The sequence below is a fragment of the Haemaphysalis longicornis genome, unplaced genomic scaffold, assembly GCF_048455015.1.
Source record: "Haemaphysalis longicornis isolate Haplotype H1 unplaced genomic scaffold, Haemaphysalis longicornis Haplotype H1 scaffold_3, whole genome shotgun sequence".
Classification (NCBI taxonomy): Eukaryota; Metazoa; Arthropoda; class Arachnida; order Ixodida; family Ixodidae; genus Haemaphysalis; species Haemaphysalis longicornis.
This window is the reverse complement of record NW_027526335.1, coordinates 86,933,010-86,945,991: the sequence shown is the minus strand read 5'-3', so window position 1 is coordinate 86,945,991 and position 12,982 is coordinate 86,933,010. Positions and strand designations below refer to the sequence as shown.

The 12,982-nt window shown below is 47.1% G+C and overlaps 1 protein-coding gene across 1 annotated transcript in view; it reads right to left on the bottom strand.

The window, feature by feature from the left end:
- LOC144174775 (WD repeat-containing protein 17-like) overlaps window positions 1-12,982 on the bottom strand; it is a 122,855-nt gene that overhangs the window by 33,341 nt on the left and 76,532 nt on the right. Inside the window, exon 20 of the mRNA XM_077703651.1 lies at window positions 6,852-6,963. Coding sequence (XP_077559777.1) covers window positions 6,852-6,963 — 112 coding nt within the window. The remainder of the gene's footprint in view (window positions 1-6,851; window positions 6,964-12,982) is intronic.

Sequence of the window (12,982 nt, the reverse complement as noted above, 5' to 3'; positions counted from 1 at the left end):
CTTAGCATTATCATACGACCTGGAAATTAGGTACACGTCATGCTCCACGTTCTCTCTGGCCTTGAATTTGGTAGTTCACTGGTATACTTGCTTCCTTTTTACGCCCGATTACTCCTATGTTAGTACTAGACAGGTTTATCCATTTCCATTGATTTCACCTATACCGGCCGTTATATAGATATATAATGTGATACCCTACTCGCGTTTGAGACATCACTAGTCGTAATTATCATATGCCTTGGTGATACATTGGGTAGTTTCTGTTTCTACGACGATTCATTCTTAATTTGCACAAGAACGGCCATTTACGGGCTTTAGTCATAAATATATAAAACTAGCCAGTATTAAATGTTTCATTTGTACCATCCATTTACCAGCACTGGAATGTTTCATATCGGAACACAGTCAATCAACATCAACAAGCACTGTAACTGAACGTAACTTTATAGCAGATTTAGTTTCATTGTACATATTGTTTCCTGTACTTACGCAATGCCCGTGAGCGCATTTGCAGGTAGATGAATTAATAAATTAGTAAAATTACTACTATTAATAGTGAAGCTGTTTAGCAAATCGCAATTTTTCATGTCCGTTCGGCGGCGCGAGCGCTTACTCTCCGCTCCCCCGAGAGTGACCGTTCCGTTTGGTGGTTCGAAACCAAGGACCGAATGGCCAGTTAGGGCGAAGTGACTAAGTCTTATCGCCTAGCCCGACGGAAAATGCCGCCTCCCCACCCGGCACTCAGTCGGGAGGAGGCCGTCATCCTAAGGCAGCTACAGACCGGGTCACTCCCCGCCCCGGCAGTTCTACACGTGCTTCACCCAGAACTCTATCCGAGTGGTGTGTGCAGTGTTTGCTCAGTGGGTCCGGCGGACCAATGGCACATCATGTGGGACTGTGCCAGGTTCCCGAACGAAGCTACCTCCAGGACATACCCGCCCGAACTTCAAAGTGCAGTGCAGTGTACAGACAAGGACACTCAACTATGGGCCGTCCAGCAGGCCCGGGGTGCGCTCAAAAAGCACAAGCCTCACGACCCGCCACAAACGGGCCAAACTGGGGCATTGCAGAGTAGGGCATAACCCCGGGTCGACGCTTGGCCAACGTCACGACGCTTTAAACCGTCGGTTGCCGGCATTTAATAAAGTTGCTCTTATCCTATCCTATCCTATCCTCATGTCCGAAGTTAATTAAGAATACCATGCAATTGCCGAGCGCGCGCACGTGGGCGCGGGCCTCGCGGCGTTAAAAGAAAATGCCTAGCGCTCGCGTGTGCCTGCCTCGCGATGCCCGCCAAGCCAAGTCGAGCCAAGAATATCCACTTAGGGAGATTGGCAAAGATGGGCAAAAAAAAAAAAAAAAAAAAAACTCCAGCGTTCGCCGTAATCGTGGCATTTTTTGCTCGGAACGAGAAAGACGCGTTTTAGTGTACGCTCCTCCAAGGTGATGTCCAATGATATGAAAGACGCTCACGCTTACAGCAACAAGGTTGGAGTAAAGGCCGGTGCGGCAGCGGAGAAGAAGCAAATCGGCTGCAATCCTGGACTTAAAGCGTCGTGATGGTCGTGCAGGTTGCGTACAGCTTCGCTACGTTCAAGTCTTACGCGTTAGTGTGAGCTTCCCTCATTTTTTTATACCACCCTTCGCTGAGTTCAGATACCTTTCATGTGATACGCCGTTTACATTTACGGTGGACTGTGCCAACCATTTAAATTGGGTGTAACCCTCAACCACTCAGGGAAGAGTAGCGCGGGGTTGGTGGTTGTTCACATACCACATCACGTCCACTTTGTACAACGTGTTGCAGTGTGTGACAGAACGGTTACAATTTAGGACGCGAGGGACCGAAGCAAGCAAGAATCCGAGCATTGCAGTGTCGTACCATTTTCGGACCGACGCGTACCGCGTCAATGGTTACTCTGTAGCGGGAAACGTTTCAAATTTCGGCTCAGCATTACTGGGGTAAATACCATAATGAGGCTTGGCAGAGCTAAAGTCTTTTAGGGGGCAAACACAACGTCCGTTGTTTTAAGGGGCCATGAAGACAAAATGCAAGTTTGGTTCATTGAAAAAATTGCCTCGTTAGAATGACACTGACGTCCCTTTTAACGCAAACTTCACACAAATAGGCTATGTAAGGCGGAAAACAGAGAAGAGACATGCGACACCATAGCCACTTTTCCGCACTTAACCTATGACGTGTTATGGGCAGTTGTTGCGCAACAACTGCTGAGGCCGACAAAATATACAGTTAAACGGGGATTATAAGCTTGCGGAGCAATCTATTGCCACTTAAATTTAGTGGACATTCTTCTTCTGGTAGTAAGAATGTTGGGCTAAGCGAGGAAGTTTATGAACGAAAACGTAAACATAGAAGCACTAGTGCGTACGACGAGCACTAATGCCGGCCGACGCCGCACAGCCGTCGAGCGCGTTGGTTTTTTCTGACATTACTACACTGGCCAAGTGGCATAAGCGATCGACACCGCCACTTACGTGGCCCCTCCTGTCAATTCATACACAATATTTCACGACAAGATTACCATCAAGCGTAACAATAAGCCAGGTGAAATTCCTGTCAGCGAAAAAAGACCGTGTGCGGACATTGGTTCTTTAGCGGTATCGTTACGCCATCTAGGATGGAAGACGATAACCACGCTCTTTTTTCCGTGGGTAGAAGGCTCAATCAACACACAAGCTTTTTTTTATATAACCCTGCCCTGGATACGTCACTATCGACATCACGAAACACACGATGCGGCGGGAGAACCTTTTCTTTCCTCCATGGGCGGGAGCATTGAAATTTTTCGCTTAAATTGTTTAATTTTTCAGTGAATAAAGCATCGTTTGCCGCCGGACAAACGCCGAGGGCACTACAGTTGAACACGGATATATCGAACACGGATATATCGAATTATTGTCTATATCGAACAGTACAAACATCCCCTTGAAAATCCCATGCAAAAGTATAGGGCTGTTGTGCGCGTGTATCGAACTCCTGATCACGGGCAAATTCGATATATCGAATTCCCCGCCGAAGGTGCCCCTGAAAGTTTGCTTCCTCTGGTGCGGTGGAGTTGATGATAATGTTGACTCATCGCAGAAGCTGCCTGGCTTGATGAGACAAAGGCGGCGTCCGCGGCATTATGTCGCTTCGATGGCCTTCAACAGCTGTTTTCACGTTAGCACGAGGGGCAACTCCATGATAGCTAGAAGGCCGATAGTGGTTGGGGAGAAAGGACATAAAGGAGCAAAAGAAATTGACCGGAGGCACTCTTTTTCTGTGATTGAGCTGTTTGGTGGCTCGTGCAGGGGGACCGATGCGGCGTTGTATGTTTGCTTTGTCCAAGGCATTCATTTCGGTGCAACGAAGGCGGGAATTCGTCGGGTGCAGGCTGCTGAAAAGATGTTGGTTGAAAAGCCGTTCGGAATTCCTAGCAGTAGTTTTGAGGGCGATGCACGCGTCAACGTTGACGTAAAGGCGAATGCAGCCCAACCCGCCCCGGCTCTTCCGGAGCGTGTAGGGTGCAAAGCGACTTCGTTGCACGCCTCCAGATGGGGGAGGTGTTCGGTTCGGATACTGAAGATAACGGCACTCAGTGCCTGACAACGTTCCCAACCGCCTACTGTCGCCGAGGTTACGTCAGCGTTATTCGCCTCTGCTGTGGCACAGTGTACAGCGTTGATTTTCTCATTTGTGCGTGTTTGTAATCTTGAAGACAATTTGGCGGACTTTACGACGCAGAAGAAAAAACAAGCGAAGCTCAAAGGCATTTAAATGATAAATAAAGTGCGGTGGTCATCATGCTGCGGTTCTGATTTTCCGTGCTTTGAGGGTCAAAACGGTGAACTACCGTTTTCCACGACTTCAGAAAACTCTCAGTGATATGCGGAGTTGTCAGATAATCTTCAAATAAGCGTATTTTATATATCGAATTATCGATATATCGAATTCTTTCGCGATCCCCTTGGAGTTCGATATATCCGTGTTCGACTGTGTATATATATATATATATATATATATATATATATATATATATATATATATATATATATATATATATATATATATATATATATATATATATATATATATATATATATATATATATATATATATATATATATATATATATATGTATATATATATATATATATAAAACGCCAAAACTTTCAAATAAAACAAAGTTCTCTTTTGTCTTCACAGCCCCGTTAAAAAAAAATTCGCCTTTCAACTCGCTTTACAGCCTCTCGTTGTGCGAATACCAGAACTGCCGCAGAATGAGGAAGTGGATATCATATCATTCGCTACTGCGACTCCTGGTCACCCGAGCAATTCCAATGAATCATATTAAACCCAGCTTGGTTGTAGAGTTGTCGAAGAGGGCAAAGTGGCATAATTTGTATTTGAGTGGCACCTATTTGTAATGGCGTATTTGTGTTAGGCCGGGCAAATCAGTACGGACCGCACTGCTTGCGAATGCTATGAATGTGAAGAGCGGTGAACAAATTAGGAATTCTAAAAAAATCCACAAATTCATTGCTCAGAAACTGTGCAAAAAAGAAAGACACGTAAAACTCCGCATGGGTGGAGATGCGTTTTTCAGACGCCTCCGACCGGATCAAGCAAGGGCTGGGGTGGTCTTATCACGCCATGTAACTGGACTCTTAGAAGGAGAAACGCGTGATAAAATAATCCAATACGTGATAACCGGGAAAGAATCAAGGAACATAGCAAACCCGTTGGAAGAAACGTGTGAAAAGCCTTTGCTGCCTAGCGTTAAGGCCATACGTAGAGTGAATGTTAGCTTCGCGGGGGGTTGGTGTTCCTCGCGATGCATTGCCCGATAACTGTTCGCTCCGACAAGGAGGACGCAGCATGATAATGCATGTATGTACGAAGTAGCCGCGAGTCACCAAACGAAACTGTTTCTATTTCCTGCTCAAGCAGCTTCTTTGCAATGCATCTTAACATACTACGTAGTTGCTCTAGCCCTTCGGAATTTGATTGATTGGGGGATTTAACACGCTGAAACAACACCTAGGCTATGAGGCGCGCTGTAGTGGAAGTCTCCTGTTTAATTTTTGCCACCTGGGAACATTTCACGTGCGCTGAATTATCGACGCACGGTCGATATTCCGGCTGAACGTAATTAACGCAGCGCCTGAAATAATCGGCAGTAGGGGGACATAAACCGCATAGCAAACATTTCATTAGCAGTCATAATTCACGCGTTGTTACATCTCTGGCGTATACATATTTGTTAAGTTAGATTACACTTTATAGCTTTGCGCGCACATGCACATACGGTAATACAAAACTGATAGACCAGGCGTCCTTCGGGCTCTAGCCCCCTTGCACTCGTACAACGCACATGCAATACAAAACTGAAACCGATGAAGTGCTGTGTCTCACAACGGTATGTGAAATAGCGGTCATAGCTGAGTGGATAACGGGTAACGGTATAAACAGTTTTGCCCCTTCTACGCCCGGGCAGTGGTGCCGGTAGACAACCATGCACCGTACCGGCATCATCGGTTCTTCTCTCTACTATAACTGGAGAGATAGTAGAGTGCAGTAAAGGTACCGGTACGCGATGAATGCACCAGTGCATGCACCCAAAGCCTTTCCGACTCTCCTGCGCACATGGAGTCGCACCGCGGTCGACTACCGAGTACCATACCGGGACCAAATTTTTCACTCTATGCTCTTTGGTAATAAGGTGCAGCAGTTGTTTTCGTACCAAGAAAAGTAGTCACCGAAGTAGCCGCGCTGTTCAGTGAATTGAGATTTATAGTAGAACAGTTGCATAGAACTTTTTTCTTCCTTCATGGATAGACGGCTGACGTGAACCGGCAATACCGCGAGTGCTCAGAAGATTTGAAACCGGCTGCTGTGCGCATGTACAGGTGCATTCATCATGTGCCGGTCGCCGTACCGGAACTGTTTCTCGGCTCTGCTATAACTCTTGATGGTACTGGCATGGCAGGATATTTTTCTGGGCGGGTCATGCTACCGCTGCAGGCTTTGTGTATACATCGTCCGGGAGAACCCGTTTGATCGCATTTATAGCTTACCTTTGACATAACTAATGCCGACCCTGAGCGCTTCCGACTGTGTTTCGGAGATGAGGTAATACTGAAGGGACATGACAGTGTCGCCATCTTGTTCGTGCTGGAGCGCGAGCGATGAGCATTCTTCGACGGGAGGCAAGGAGACCTAAGGAAGAATTGACAGCAATAAAAAATCACGCGATTTCTATAAAGCTTTCCAAAGTAATTGCCGACTGCCCTTATTTGTTTCACGTTGCGCAGTGGACGAGTTAGGAGGCGGATAAAATTTTTCACACACTTTCCGGTGATAGTTTCAAACGGGAAAGGTATAGGTGCGAAATGTTTCCACGCAAGACCGGATCGTATAGCATCGATATAGATATGACGCCTCCTCTTGTAGCTGCAGAGTTTTTTTAGATAATTAGTAAAAGTGAAAGTGCCGGGATTGAGCCGAATACTCGTACTCAGTACTCATCTTGTTTTGCTAGAAGTAAGCGGGAAACGTACGAGCCAAGCAGGGTTGTCCTAAATTTTCCAACCCTGGTGTGCCCAGATATATTTCTTTTGTTATTGCACGTTTTTTTTTTGCTCCACACTAATTTTATACAGTTTTGTCCTCCATATTTTTTATTAGTTTTTACCTCAGTATTTCTCCCTTTCTTCCTTCGCCCACTGTATTCACCACCATCTAAAGAAGCGAGCGCCGCCGTTAGTGGGGCTAACCTCTTGAGTATTCACTCAAACCTCTCTCTGTCTTTCTATACGAAGCAAGCAAACAAGCTGGTTGAAACGATCACCTTTTCGTGGAGAGCGTTCCTCTCGGCCAAGGAGCAGCCGCTGCCGGCGAGGATTTCCGTCCTCTCATCCTGGGCCCCCTCGCACATGGCAAGCAAATCCAGGGCCATTTCCCTGGAACGAAGCACAGCGACCAACTTAGACGGTGAGGCAGAAGTTCTAGAGCTTTTTTTTTACCCTGAGTGTTCAAGTACAGCACACTTATGCAGACTCATTTTCCGCCGAAATAAAACCGGCAGAAAATGATCGGGCAAATAGTTTTCCCAAACCAGAGAAGGAGCGACCGGCATCTGAGCCCCACTTGGTGGAGTTATAGTTTCGGGGTACCAGCATGCATTTGGGTATACTCTTGCGTGAGGGCGCGCAGATTGGGCGTGCTCGAGGGCTTCGCGCGGATTGCGTTCGTCGGATGTGAGTTATTTGCTCGACGCAACGGCAGGGCAAATGTAATTCGTTTGGACGGGAATGCGGATGCGAGAAAAACAGACCAAAACTTGCCGCGAAGCGCTAGACGCGTCTGTTGAGCAAGCCCGATGCTGTGGTTCAGTGGTGGTTATGTCGTTCTGATACTGCTGCTGAGAACGAGGTATCGCGGGTTTGAATCCATCATTTCGGAGGATATTTTACTAATAAAGACAAGAGGAAAGAAACCAAAAAAAAAATGTGGTTGATTCCTCTGTCATAGGAATCGGTAAAACACGAAAGTTAAATGTGCAGCGAAATCTGCAGCTGAGCATGATATTTACGGGTCGGTGGCTGTCTTGTGGGTGTGCTTGGCGAGCGACGTACTGCTGGTGGGTCGCTTCGGCAAAGGTACTGGTGTCACTTCCGTGACGGATATGACGTCACTGAAAATCTTGGTGTATCCCGGCATAAAACACTTTCGTGTTAAAATATAAAACCCGAAAACGAACAACCGTAAGTGTAACGTACTCTTTGGTACTAAAGGTTGCTTCCCCGCAAGAGGACCCTATGTGCAGGGGTGCACTCTTTACAGGCCGCTTGCTTCGTTGTACTGGCGTCACTTCCGTGACGGGTATGACGTCCCTCAAATGTTTTTGTACCCCGAAATAAAACACTTTCGTGTTTAAAAAAGAAAAAAAAACGCCCGTGTGGTTGAGAAGGCGGCACATGGTGCAGCGCCTCGCCGGTAATTTCAATAAAACCACGAGGATGCGGGCTCGATCCCTACCGAGGTGGCTACTTTTCAGTAAAACGAGCCCGGAGCCCTTCACTACGGCGCACTTCGGAGACCATTCGTAGCTCCGGCGCGTAATCAATCGATTCGCGATCAATTCGTAATCAATAGATTTGCGAAACTTTGCAATACGGCGTACAGTCGTGGCCAAATGAAACGCCACCACGAACATATGAACCGGAACACACAAATAGCGCGATTTCTTCCCATGCAAGCCATATTGACGCTTGGCTTAAAAACAGTAACAAATTTGGGAAATACGGCTTTCCAAGTATACCAACGGCGCGCCATTACTGGACTTCTACGAACAATATTTTTGAGTTTTGCGTCTGCTGGTTTATTTTCGCGTTTGCATTTCATTTGTATATGACTGTATGTACCAGGTCAACGCCGCCTGTATAAACATTGCCTAACGCGTCGAGCGCTTTTCAATGGGAAGGGTAGGGACGTTTAGTTGAGGCCATCATCCGCTATGTGGCGCGCGTCGGCGGACATCCCGCCTTACGTCACTGCTCGCGAGTCGCGAACGCTGCACCCACTTCTACTACGTGTGTCTGTCAGCTGCCTGTTGGGGTCTGAGAGCCGTTTCGTTCACATCTTAGCCGCGACGGGGCGCTAGTTATGGGCGCTCGGGGGATTTCATTCAACGTGTCACTCGCTTCATATTTGCTGCACTTTCCAGAGATAACCGACGGAGGCGAAACTGAAATAGTGTAAGAGCATATTAATTGTTGGGTAGACAAAGAGCGAACAGAAAAACGATATTTTCGGATGGTACAGCCATTATTTTACTGATATTTTTTCTCTCTGGAGAATTTAGGGAAGAAAAAATTGCGTGCACATTTTTTGTTCAGGCGCTCACTTCTACCATTACTTTCCAAAAATATCACGTGCTTGTACATTTCAGAAGATTATAGAAAACAAAAGGATAAGCAGCTGAGGGTCCCGCCACGCTGTCCGGGTGCGTTACAGTAGTCGTCAATTTTAAATGTGCGTACTGATACGGAGTGCGAAAAGCGGGAACAAAGCAAGACCGAAATACGGAGGGGACAGAGGGGTGATGCCCCACTCCGAAAATTTCGGGGCCCGTCATCCAAGTCTTACCGACTTGGATGACGGGCCCCGAAATTTTCGGAGTGGGGAACGCGCAAAGCCGGCATCAGCCTGCTGCACAACAAGTGATTTTGCTCCGTGGCAAAGGCGGTTTTTTTCAGCGACAGAGTAAGACAGACAGACAGGCATGATGAAAAACAAGAAGGCGTAGGAGCACCGCCTGGGGAACGCTAAACAAGCTTCCAACTATTTTGTATAGTTTCCGAGAAGTGGCGCTGGCCGGCGGACATGAAAGCACGCATGAAGGCTACGGAGCGGGAAAGGGTAGGAGAGAGCGATAGGAGAGTGGCTGTTTGGCCATTTTTCGCTCACGCGTTAGGCAATGATTATACAGGCGGCGTTGACCAGGTTTAGCTGAAGTTCAATTCGTAGAACTCTAAATGGTCATCTTTAGCCGACACTGCACTGTGGGAACTGTTCAACATCGCTCGCGATTATGAGCGATGTCTGCAGGCTGCTGAGGGTAAATAGATTGAACGCAGTTATGAAAGAAATTTAGGCCTAATTCACTGACGGTCTTTCACCCTTTGAGGGTTTTTGCCGTACGTGTACTGTCAAAGGGTCAAAGTGTTCATGATAAACGAATCGCAATTTCGTTCCTTTCGTCCACAGTAGGAGCGGGGTGGCTCCTGAAAGTTTTGTGAGCAGATACAGCGAAAAGAAAATCTAAGTTTAGTCGGCTTTTCTTTTGCAAAATAAACATATGTATGCAATTAGGCTCAAAATTTTTACTTTGAAATTGCGAACCACGGGGACACGCAACAACTGACCTTTGGCCACAGGGAACAAGCATATAGTGAACACGAATAAGTACGAACAACGGAGCGCGCTGCAAGACTTCATGTTGCGCAGTGTTGCCGCTGAACTCTTCCATCGAATGTCTGATCAACAAACTGACGCTGTGTAGTCAGTTATTTAGATGCACCTTTCAACAACTTCGCGCAGCAAAGCTCAGATCGCGCAATGCATGTTCTTTTTACTTTTGACAGTTTAATTGCGTTTAGAGAGGGAGAGTGAGAGCGATGACTTTATTGTGGCAAGGTGGCCAAGAGAAAAAAAAAAAGGTCGCCATACCGCCGTGCGACAGTGGATGTCCAGCGAAGGTGTTATAAACCGCTAGAAATGTTGGTGGGGGACGGGATGAAAGGTTTCGCGTCGTCTCGGCGGGATTGTTGCTTGCGCTCTGCTTCTCTGGCGGCAAATTCTGGGTCCTGCGTAGCCTGGCGCATGCGGTCTGTCTCCGGGGCAAGAAATGCCCTATTTAGTGACACTAGTCCTGCCTAGCCTTCAAACACAATCTGGAAAGATAATCTTTACCAGGAACACATACATGGTGGTGGTGGGGGGGAGAGGGGGGTGTCCTATTGTTCACAGGCTCCTCGTCACTCATAATGCGGTTTCGATGCTTGTTTTGTGGTGGTTTTAAAAGGGTTACTGAGCTCTATGCTTTATGCCTGATTAGCCGGAAGCATGCGCTCGACGTTTTGGGCGGGAACTGCTGGGTCCTGCCTGGGCTTTTGTTTACGACACAAAATTTTCCGACCCACTAGAGGATAACAGCTTTGCTGTAAAACAATGAAATCGCTGTGGCTCACTTCTCCCAGCGAATTTCAATGCTCGTATTTCAGCATGGCGGAACGTATGCACGGCTATTATCTGAAAAAACGAGCCAGGCGGCGTAGCAGCGCCGTAACCGCTATAGACCCTTTGAGATACGAAAAGTTAGTCGCGAAGCTCTTGTCTTGTTCCTTGCCCGGCTTGGGAGCGGTTGCGAGGAAACGAAAGTAAATAGATATACAGCGTTGATTCACCAACCGTGGCATCCGATCTAACAGAGGCACTACTCCGAAACTTGTGGACCATCAACGCATGCGCAGAGCTGTAAATCTCTAAAGCTGGATGACACTGCATGTATGGAGGCTCTGCGCTCTGTTTGTTAATACTCCCCGTTTAGGTTGTAGAGAGTCCTAATGACGTAAAAGGCAACAGAAGAAGCCATGTTTAGTCCCAACAAGGGCAGTTATGTACGGAAATCGCTCGAGATTACTTTAAATTAACCGTGGTGCTTTAACGGAAACACAAAAGCATTAAAAAATACGCCTTTGCCTTGATATGTTGGTTTCACACTTGCGGGCATCCTTCGCAGCAGTACAAAAATGTGTACACAGCGCTGCTCCGGCAGATGCCCTAGAAGAAGTGCCTAGAGAAGTGAAATTTATACAAAAAAAAAAAAATGCAGTATGATACATTTCTTTCAACGGCGCCTTGAAGGAGTTCCTCCCCCCCGCCCCCACACTTTTTTTTGTGCCCGCAGGTATGCGCTCTCGACAGACGCTCGTTTCTACACAAGAACTCGCGTTCGGTGGAGAATAAGCGCATGATTGAACAGGACTCCGCGGTTTACGCTTCGGAGATCCAATAGAAGTAGAGTCTAGCCCTGCGAGAATAGGAACAAAATATTTAAAATTGAGTTGGAGAGGTTTGGAGGACCCACAGGACTTGGATAACTTGAGTTCATAGCCAGCTGCGCTTCTTCACTCTTATAGGAGGAAAGAGAAGCCTTCCCGAGCGGGCATGTTTATTTGGGTCGGCAGTTGAAGATTTGCTGGAGAGCGCGAGTTTGGACAAAATAAAAGCTTTGCTTGGTGCTGAAAAGTAAAACGTGTTGTTGGGATGGAGGAAAAGGAGGCAGAGGCCTGTAAATGTCTAGCACGGAGCCGGCCACTCAACAGGCCAAAACATTCACTGTTATGCTGTTAAAGGTGCGTTGGCCTTCCACATAAATTTTGAAGTGAAGTCTAACCATATATATGTAGTAAGGAGCGGGTTTTTGCAACTTAATGACTTGAGAAATTTCACAGGTTCGGAGTCATGATTGTCGCAGATGTTTACTTGGGCATATGAAAGGAATGAATACATTAGGGAGTTTGCTGACATGGAATCAAAAGTAAACTCTATTATCACTACGTGTTAGAGGGGGATTGCAGTAGTGCTATGCTTGACTTTAGAAAGAGAGCGACAACTACAAATCCCTCTTCTTCTTCTTCATCTTCATTAACTTCTTCTTCTTCTTGCGCACGTTAAAGATCCCCAGGTGGTCAAAATTAATCCGGAGCCCTCCACTACGGCGCGCCTCATCGCCTGCGTTGCGTTGGCGCGTTAAACCCCACAATCAATCAATCAATCAATCAATCAATCAATCGCGATTGTGGCAGTCCTTCACGCAGCAGTATTGGCGCTGCCACTAATTCTTTCCAGCAGCATTTTGATACCTTCGGACCCTGCAAGTTACAGTTATAACTATGTTTCTTTCGCTCTCTTTCTCCTAACTCCACTTGCTATCCTCTCATACAATCTACATCCTATTCTGCTGTGGAGCGAAAGGACGCTGGTTCGACCCCGGCAGCGATGTCCGCTTTTCAGATGGAGGCGAAAAGAGAAAGCGCCCATGTGTCGATATTTCGGCGCACGTTAAAGATTCCCAGGTGGTAAAAATTAACCTGGAATCATCCATTCGCGCCTCATAGCGCAAAGGTAGCTTTGGCGCATAATCCTCCAAATTAAAAAAAAATCTCGGGCCATTTAGACACGTGAAACTTAAGGAGGGGCGAAGCATGCAGTGTATAAGTGTATTCAAAGATTGCAAGTATCTCCACGGCCGGACTCGACCCTCCTCCTCCGGCGCTCCCTATACGACCTTCGCAATACCGGCTCGGCGCATGGGATTTTTTCTGACGCGTAGTTAAGGGGGGGGGGGGGGGGGGGGGGGCTGACCGCACGAGGGCAGCACCACCTCAGCGCAAGCTCCGCGTCGCCGAGTCT